General features: G+C 51.4%; 1 protein-coding gene across 1 annotated transcript; it reads left to right on the top strand.

Moving 5' to 3' along the window:
- Nucleotides 1-259: 259 nt before the first annotated feature.
- Nucleotides 260-9,702, top strand: LOC107205414 (SITS-binding protein-like). The gene is made up of 10 exons (XM_033515428.1): nt 260-780; nt 2,714-2,885; nt 3,616-3,820; nt 3,910-4,060; nt 4,147-4,326; nt 4,724-4,992; nt 5,453-5,589; nt 6,608-6,729; nt 7,854-8,033; nt 8,831-9,702. Exons 1-10 carry the CDS (start codon nt 322-324, stop codon nt 9,002-9,004), a joined length of 2,049 nt encoding a protein of 682 aa, XP_033371319.1. The 5' UTR covers nt 260-321; the 3' UTR covers nt 9,005-9,702.

Genomic DNA, 9,702 nt, shown 5'->3' on the forward strand with positions numbered 1-9,702 from the left:
AGCAGTGGGATTTGCTGCGGAGGAGGCTGTGGAAGGGACTCCCCTTACCTCGGGATCAGTGCAGAGAGAACAGAGTTGCAGCTTTCCTACTTTTAAACTGTTTTGTTATTTTTTTTTAAATTTCCTTAGTATTTTGTGTATGCTTTTGGAGCTATCCCAGAGGATCTTTTGGAGCTATCCCAGAGGATCTTTTGGAGCTATCCCAGAGGATCTTTTGGAGCTATCCCAGAAGATCTTTTGGAGCTATCCCAGAGGGCTTTCTTTGCTGTGCTGCTGCAGGAGGGGAGAGCAGCGGAGCCGCGGCATCCCTGCGATCGCACCATGCCCCTCTCTCGCCACACCGGCCAAATCCCGGAGTCCACCTGGACCTTGGGCATCCGGGAGATGACGGAGCCCTGGAAAGGCGCTTTGGGCTGCCTCGGCGTGGCCGTCTTCTTCGCCATGACCATCGGCATCATCTCGTGGCAGGCGCTGGAGCAGTCCCCGGAGGAGTGGGTGCTGCGGGGCCGGGATGCGGGGATGCTGTGGGAGCGCGGCCGCGGGGCGCTGCTGCTGCGGGCGCTGCCGGCCGGCCGGCCCGTGCTGGCCATCGCCGTGGGCAGCGTGCCGGCCACCGAGCCCCCGCCGCCCCGGGACCGCTGCTGGCACGACGGCGGCCAGTTCTGCTATTCCTGGGAGGAGGACGCCGAGCTCCGGCTCTCCCTGGAGCCGCCGGCAGCCCCCGGAACCGAGTGCTATGGCGTCCGCTGGACCCCGCTGCGCCCCGACGTGACCCTGAAGGTAACGGGGACCCCTCTGTCCAGCTCCAAATCCTTTGGGATCCAACAAGGGAGGGCCTGCCCCGACAATAATCCCCCAGCTCTGTTATGGGGTCACACTGTGGCCGTGGCTCCCTGTTTTCTGCAGCCTGAAGGCGCTGGGTGGGAAAAACCTTTTGGAAGCATCATGCTCTGAAGCTGAGCCCCAAAATCCTGTGGTGGTGCCACGTTGGTGACCCCGAGGTGGGAGAGCTGTGTTTATATGGAGACGGAGTAAATACCCACTGGAGATGACAATGCTGGCGAGAGCCTCGGAAGGTCTCTTCCAACACAGACACAATGGGCAGCTCCCGCGGGATGGGAATAATCCATGTCCGCTGCTGCAAACATTTTTGGTATCATTCCCTGTTTTCTCCCTCAGCTAAATAAAAGCAGACTCTGGGAAGGAGCCTTAGGAGGGGAAGGAGAAGCTGTCAGAGCAGGGTGTACGGTTGTGGGGAGCCCTCAGAACAGGGACGGAAGCAGGACAGGATTGTCTGGGATGGAGGATTGTTTCCCTTTCGCCATAAATCACCTGTTGGCACCGTTTTGGGTGGGTGGAAGGTGTTGCCTGGGCACAAACCCTGGGTCTCCTCCACTGACATGGGTGTGAGGCGTTTGAGAGGATGAGCAAGACAGAATAGGCTTTCGCCCACTTTTTTTAAAAAAACAAAGCCAAACCATTGGAAAATATGATCCAGCGAAATCTGAGTTAAGAACAGACTGTTTTCCCTCTTTCCCAGCTGGTGTAACGAGTTCAGCTGACACCTGGTACAGCTATTCCGAGCCTCCAGGGTTTCCACGTTAATAATTTACATCACCTCTCCACACCCCCTGGAGAGACTTAACCTCTCTGTGCCCCCGAGCTCAGGACTCCAGGAGGCTCTGAAGCCTTGGGATTGGGAATAAAGATGGGGTGAATTGAGAGGGGGGTCTCCGGGTCCCCTCTGCCACTCCAGACCCCCTTCAAGGCCTCAGATCTCTGGGCTTTTGGGGAAGCCCGTCCTGCCTGGGAAGTCACGAGGACGCTAAGTCCTGCTGATCCTTTGATTTGGCAGAAAGGGGAAAGTTTGAGAAGCTTTGAAGTGAAAACTGATGACTTCTGGCAGGAGGCGGGTCAAGGATGGGGATGTCCCCCATCCCAAGGCCCTGTCATGCCTGTGAGAAGTGCCCCAAATCTCCAAACTGAGTCTCTTGAGGGAAATTCTTGTTATCAGCCCTGGGGAAAGAGGGAAGCTGTGCCTTGGGAGGGAGGATGTGTCACCCTCAGTACACTGGTGACATCAAGGTGAGGCCTCAAGATGGAGCTAAAAGCTCAGGTGAGGGCAGTGGCACTTGCAGATTCACCAGAAACTCTGGGGAGGGCAGCTGGAGAACTTAATGTGTTTCTTAAGTAAAACAGAGAAAAAAAACATTAGAGGAAAAAACCACCAAACTAAAAATACCAACAAAATAAAAATTCTGACCAAACTGAAGAAACCCCACCAAACAAAAAACAACCAACCAAACCAACAAACCTGAATACATAGATTTTCTGGGTTTCTGAAAGTGCCCTCAGTGCCTTTTAAAGCCGTTTTCCTTGAATTTCCCCCTCTGTTGTCCTGTCCTACAGCCACTCACACCTGCAGAGTCTCTTTGTTCAAACCTTCATCTTTTCACCTGCAATTCAGAGGTGTTTGATAACTGTGGTGGGTGTAGAAAGTGTGATTGTCATGGCAGTTTGATTTTATTTGTGCTCCTCCACCAAAACCTGGCAGGCTTTGGGAAACACTTCTTGCTGTCCCTTTTTTTAAAAATGAAACCATAATCTTACACTGTATAAGGGACACCTTCCACTAGCAGAGTTTGCTCCAAGCCTGGCCTTTCTGCTTCCCCTGAGTATTCCTTGCTCTTTGATGATGCTTTCCTGGCTGCAGGATTGTTTTTCCATGGCCAATGTGTCCTGGTATGGAGGGCCAAGCATCCATGCCCAGCGCTGGCCCCTCAACAGCGCCAAGAGCCCCGCGCAGCCCTTGGTCAGTGGCGACCTCAGCACAAACCCCGGCGGCTTCGGGCCTGTCCTGGAGAGGTATTTCCTGGGATCCACAGGTAACCACTTCCTTCCCTGTCCTGTGTCCAAGAGCTTCAACCCCTGTGCTTCTCTGCCCCTCTAAAGCAGCTGGTTTAAGAGCAGCGTAGATTTCCCTGGGAATAAAATATCCTGCAAATGTAGCAGCAACAGGCCACATGGGATGGATCCCACACTGCCTCATCCCTGTGGGAAAGGCCGTGATGCTGAAGCTGAGCGCTTGAGCATGGGGTGGCCCAAGTCACTCCAGGGCCATCCCGCGCTCTCGGTGTGCCTGGTTTGTTTTTAAGCCCAGATCTGTGCCCATTGCTGCATCCCCAGCTCCACTCCAGCAGATTCAAGGCTCCCTGATACTGCTGTGGGATGCTGGATTCAGGCAGGAGTTCAGCTGCCATTTTTAGACACATCTCAGGTGTCATTTTATGGGGTAGATTTGTATTATTCTGCAGAACATCAAACTTCAGATATTACAAATTAATTGACCTGCAGCTGCCCTGCACTGCTGAGGCTGCTGAATGCCAAGCAAATAAAGCCAGGAAAAGGAGAAATGCAGCCCTTGAAAGGCATTGGACTCTACAAGGGAATAGCAGGAGCAGGGTGGGGATGGCTGGCACAGCTGGATGTGTGATGGGATAAACCCAGGAGGCCTTGGCACCAAGTCAGGATCTTCCCCACTCATCCCTGCGGCTCCCAGGACGAGGAGCAGCCGGGTGCTCACTGAGACACCGTTTTCCCACTTTTCCCCCAAAGGAGTGACGGTGACCGTGGCTCCTGACGTGTCCCTGCTGCTGTCTGTGGAGAGCCACAGGCAGTTCTGCCTGGAGACGCCGGCAGGACGAGCGGAGGCCCTGCACTACCAGCTCTGTGTCAGCGCTGACGTGGTGGCCGCCCGCCGGCACACGGCCAGCGCTCCGGCGGGAGCAGCTCGGACACTGCCGGACACCGCGCTCCTGGGGTGAGCTCTCCTTCCCACGATGATGGGAACCCTTCCAAATGTCCGGCTCGCAGTCCCAAGCATCTCACGAGGAATTTCCCACCCTGCAGGTCTCCGATCTGGCGGTACCACGGCCCAGAAGCTTCTGCCGCCAAAATCAAGCGAGGCCTGAGGTCTCTGGTGAGGAGGCTGAAACGGCATCGCCTTCAGGAGGGCGTCGTGGCCCTGGGGGAGCACGGCACCGCCGTCCTCGCCGCCACGGTACGGCCGTCCCGCCGCCCTGCGGGCACACGGGAGCGTGGTGCTCCTCTCCCACAAAGCCCTTATTCCGCCCTTCCTGCCTGCAGGACCTCGTGCCCTCGGAGCGCAGGAAGAGGCAGGCCCCGGCGCTGGTGGAACCTCTGGAGCTCTCCATCACGCTGTCCCCGTACGCCGGTGTCACCTCCCCGCTCTTCCTGCGCTCCCTGCGTGGTGGAGAGGCCACGGGATACTGGCTCAGCCGCCAGCCCCGACCCGGGGGCAGCTCGGTACGGGACCCCCTCAGCCCCCAAACCAAAATTAAAGCTGAATAAATCCCCTCAGGTTTATTATTTATCAAGACACATAGCCTGATCCCGCTGTGCTGGGACACAGCAGGGCTGGGGGAAGCAGCGTCTTTCCTTGTTCCTACAGAAGCAGCTTTAAAATGTCCACGTCCAGTGTTCACAAGATTCCCCAGCTCCATTTTGTGTGGTCATTTTAATGATCCCTTTGCCACTAGCTCAGGGATTTTTGGGGGATTGAGGGAGAGTTTACACTTTGATGTGCTGCACCGTGACAGCGCAGGGTGGGATGAGGGCAGCATGGCATCCCCCAGCCTTGCACCCCGGAATCAGCAGGATATTCAATGGATCCAACAGGGATTTCAATCCTCCTCCTCTGCAGATCCCGCTGCTGACCACCTGGAAGGGGCAGCTCTGTGCCCGCCTGAACGTCACCAGCGAGGCAGCTCTGGGCTGGTACCTGGCTCGTGCCCGGCGCCTGCGGCAGGCTCTGGGGGCCACCTACGTGGCCTTTGAGGGAGTCGAGGGCAATTCCTTCCTGGAGCAGGATGTCCCCGCTCCTGCTGAGCTGGCAGGTGATGGATACACCGAGGTGCTGGCAGCAGCACTGGCAACACTGGGAAATGGCACCATCATCAGCGCCGGGAGCAGGTGGGCACCAGGGAGAGGCTGTGCTGGAGCTGGCAGGCACAAGAGCTCGCTGGGAGATGGCTGAACTGGCGCTTGGAATATGTTCTTGGTATTCCGAGAGGTTTCTGGGCACCCAGGGAAGCAGTGATGAAGCGGGCTAGGGCAGTGTGTTGGAGCCAATGATCCTTGTGGGATCTAAGAGTGGTGTGGGCCCAGCATAGGGTGCTCAGCAGCTGTGGCTGGCCCATCCCTGGAAGAGTCCAAGGCCAGGTTGGATAGGGCTTGGAGAAGCCTGGGATAGTGGAAGGTGCCCCTGGCCATGGCAGGGTGTGGGACTGGATGGACTTCAATGTCTCTTCACACCCAAACCATTCTGGGACTATAATCTGGCCCTGGTGACTCCCAAGCCAGCTGGGCACCATGGAGTTTCAGCTCCTGCAAGCCCTCTAAGCACCTTGAAGGGTTTGTGTTGTTTCCCCAGATCCAGTCACCTCCCGCTGTTTGTCCAGATGAGGCCCCTGCGCTCTGACTGGAGCCATGCCGGGCTGAAGGGGCTCATCCCCTCCGTGCTGCACTACAGCCTCCTGGGCTACAACTTCTTCATCCCTGATGCAGTAGGTAAGGATTTTCCATTTTCCCCCCTATTTCTGGCTTCTCTGCAGTGAATTCTGAACCCTTTTTCCAGGCATGGGAGGTAACCTTAGGTGTTATATGGGATGGCTTGGAGAGTTTTGCTCCCCAGTTTTCTGTTATGCTGGCTTGATTGGGATGAATGTTACCAGGAAGAAAGTGAGGAATGAAAACCAGAAGAATATGCTGTAAATATTGCCAGGCAACTCCAGCAGCAGCTGAGTCTCTGGGGATGCTCTTCCCAGAGTTCCACCACAGCCCACTCCTGCAGGGCTTGCTTGGGCTAAATCCCACCTGGCACAGCCAGGATCCAGGCAACTGGCTGAGGAATGGATGTTCCTAAAACTCAGCAGCTCTGCTCCAAGTCTGTATTTCTGCTCCAAAGCAAAATGGCTGTAGAAATCCTGAAATAAAAGCATTATAAAAGGGCAAGAAACAACCTTTAATCGGGGTCAAGTGGATCCATTTCCCTTTTTCTTGGAGCTGATGGAGTTAGTGGTGGTTAAAACACGCCCTGTGTAGAAGTGTCAGATGTGGAGAGCTGAGCTAAACAACAGCCCTGAAATAGGGTTGAGAGCAATATTTCAATTTGGCCTCTAGTTTTAGCCTGTTTTCCTTAGAAAATGAGGCTCAAGCAATCCCAGCACGGGAGTTTGCTTCCCAAAGAGATGTTGGAGCCCTTGGCTTGGATGGATGGGAGTGCAGATCCTCCTGCACAGAGAGAGCTGGGTAGTTTGCTGCCAGGGGTTGTGTCCCAACAGCCTGGGAGCTGCAAGAGTTGGGAAAAGCCTCTGGAAGAAACAGGAATTTGTGGATGGCTGGGTGAGCCCTCGGCCTTGGGGGATTTGTGCCATTTCCAGGGAAGCTGTGCCAGGTTTTCAGAGCGATGGCTCCCAGGGATGCTCTGGCTCCCAGGGGTGCTTTGGGCACTGGAAGGAGCTCTGAGGTTTCCCAAAGACCTTTTCATGCCATGTGAGGCCCTCGCTCCAGCCCCATGTTCCTGCAGGAGGGAGCGTGGCTGGAGCCACCCCGGGGGACCCGGAGCTGTTTGTGAGGTGGCTGCAGATTGTGACATTCCTGCCCGTGATGGCCTTTGGGACCCCGCCCTGGCTCTGCTGTGATGCCTGGGTACGTATCCCACACTCCAGATGGCAGGACGCCGGGATTCTGACATGGCCAATGCCTCCAAAACCCATGGAAGGCCTGGCAGGGGTCTCCTACCAGCTGCTGTTCTCATTGAAGTGGGAATAAATCCACTATCAGTGGGTTTCGATTGAAGTACCAATGGATTTAAATCCAATGGATTTGTACCTGTTATCAGTGGATTTAATTATATTTCAATTCAGTGGATTCATATGCATTATCAGGGGAATTTAAATCAAAATGATTAAGGTCCTTTATCAATAGATGTCCATTGATAAATCCATTTAAATCAAATTAATTACCATTATCAGTGGAAGTAAATCCATGTGTTCTTATTCATTGTCAATGGATGTAAATCCATTTAAATCCAGTGGGTTTATCTTCATTATCAATAGATTTAAACACAATGGGTTTATACTCAGTATCAATATACTTAAATCCATTTATATCCAATAGATTAATGTTCAATATAAATGGATTTAAATATATTTAAATCTAATAGATTCATATTTATTATCAATGTATTTAAATCCATTTGTATCCGATGCATTTGTAATCACTATCAATAGATTAAAATGCAACGGATTTATAATAATTATCAATAGATTTAAATCCATTTACATCAAGTATATTCATATCCATTATCAATGTATTTAAAATCATTAAAATACAATGATTTTGTATCCATCAGCAATGTATTTAAACCCATTTAAGTCCACTGGATATAAATTAATTAAAAATTAACAATGGATTTAAATCTATTAAAATCCAATGCATTCATATCTGCTATCAATACATTTAAATCCAGCCAATTTGTAACAATTTACAATGGATTTAAAGCCATTTAAAATCCAATTGATTTATGTCCATTATCAGTGGATTTAAATGTATTACCAATGGATTTATATTCACATCAATTAATATCCAGTATCAACCCCATTTTGCACCATAACCTGATCAGGACAACCCAACTCAGTAGTTTTTCTTCCCAAGGGAATACAAATTTTACTCTTAAATTTTTAATTATTTATTTTTGGGGTTTTTTCCCTCTGCCTGCTTTGCTGTTTCCTGGGCATCGGGCTCCTCATGGATTTGTCCCCCACCTTCAGGTCCTGAATCTGACCCGCCAGTGCATCCAGAGGCACCGGGACTTCGTTGTGCCGCTGCTCCTAAAATACAGTGAGGAGTGGCAGAGTTTGGGATACCCCATCTTCCGTCCTGCCTGGTGGCTCAGCCCCACGGATCCAGTTGCATTCACCATAGAGGATGAGTTTCTCATTGGAGATGAGGTGGGAGTTCTGCGCTGTTCCTGTAAATCCAGCTCTGCGCAAGTACACACCAGGGGTTGGATCTGAGCAGATTTAAATCCAAGCCAAAGCAGCTGAGTTTTGTGGGTTTTGGGTTTTTGCTTTTTGGAAAAGCTTGGCTTTCCTCCTGAAACTCTCATTTAGGGCCCCGACACCCTCTATCAGCTTTGGAAGTGAAATGATTTAGTAGGAATAAAGAGCCTCAGAATGTTGGGAACCACTTTTGGGAACTGCTTTTCCCATAAAACAAGAGAAAAAAACGCTCCCTGAAGGTGGGATTACACTGGTTCTATCACTGGGGAGGAGGTTTTGCAAGAAACACACATTTCTAATGTGTTTTTTCATTCTGGTTTTTGAAAATATAGACTGGATGGAATCTCGGGGCAGCTGCAGGCAGGGATGACCCCAATCCCAGTCAAAGGAATGTCACTGCACTGCATTAATGTTTTTAAACTGACAGAAGGCTGGGATAGATGGGATTGGGAAGGAACTCCCTGTGAGGGTGCTGAGGCCCTGGCACAGGGTGCCCAGAGCAGCTGTGGCTGCCCCATCTCTGGAAGTGTCCAGGGCCAGGTTGGATGCAGCTTGGAGTAATCTGAGATAGTGAAAGGTGCCCCTGGCCATGGCAGGGCGTGGGACGATGATTTTTAAGGTCTCTTCCCACCCAAACGATTCCAGGACTCCCTGACGATCATCTCATCTCCACACGTGCATCCTGGCTCATCCTCCATCTCCTGAAGTTCTTTTTTTTTTATTTATTTTTTTTCTTTTCCCTGCAGGTCCTGGTTGCTCCAATAACAGAAAAGGGACAAACATGGAGGGATATCTACCTGCCAGGAGAGGGGCACCTCTGGCTGGACACCAACACTGCCCAAGTGTTTGATGGTGGCACCACCCTCAGGAATTACTCTGCCAGCCTGGATGAGGTGCCAGTGTTTGTAAAGACCTCCTGAATCCAGGCTGGGCAGCTCTGGGACAGAGACCTCCAAGGACAGTGCTGGCCACAGGCACTCGCTCTCCCCTCAGACCTCCAGCCTCTTTGCACTTTTCCAAGATCCCTTTTTTTTTTGTTTTGTTTTGTTTGTGTTTTTTTTTTATTATTATTTTTTATTTTATTTTATTTCAGCAGAAATGGACTGAATTTTCTTACTTGTCATTATCCCAAAATAGTGGCTCTGCCACCAACATCCATCCACAATGAATGCTGCATTTTTTCCAGGGTTTTCCTCATCAAATGTCTGTGTGTGTATGTTCAGGTGGGCATATCCAGCATTTGCAGGGCCCTGGAACCATGCTCAGAGAGGCAGGGAGAGAATTTCCCAGGAGATAAACAAACATCAGCTTATACCTGAGGGGAAGATTTGTATTTAATGAAAAAATTAAATCTAGGGGAAAAACTCCCAGGATAATTTCGGTGCTGTGTGTGGCCTCCTCCTGTGCTGAGCAATGCTTCTCCCACCTGAGGCTGTGTGTGGTTTCCAGGTAGCAAGAGCCCACCTTCTGAGTATATTTAGGAAAATGAGTGAACTCCAGGTCTATTTGAAGCAGGTTTCTGTGGAAGAAAAATAAATTTGATCGAGCAGAGGAGTGGCTCTACCAGAGCATGACGTGGATATCAAAGATCTTTGCCCACCCCTGTGTGCCCAGGCTC

This window comes from Parus major, chromosome 5, assembly GCF_001522545.3.
Source record: "Parus major isolate Abel chromosome 5, Parus_major1.1, whole genome shotgun sequence".
Taxonomy (NCBI): Eukaryota; Metazoa; Chordata; class Aves; order Passeriformes; family Paridae; genus Parus; species Parus major.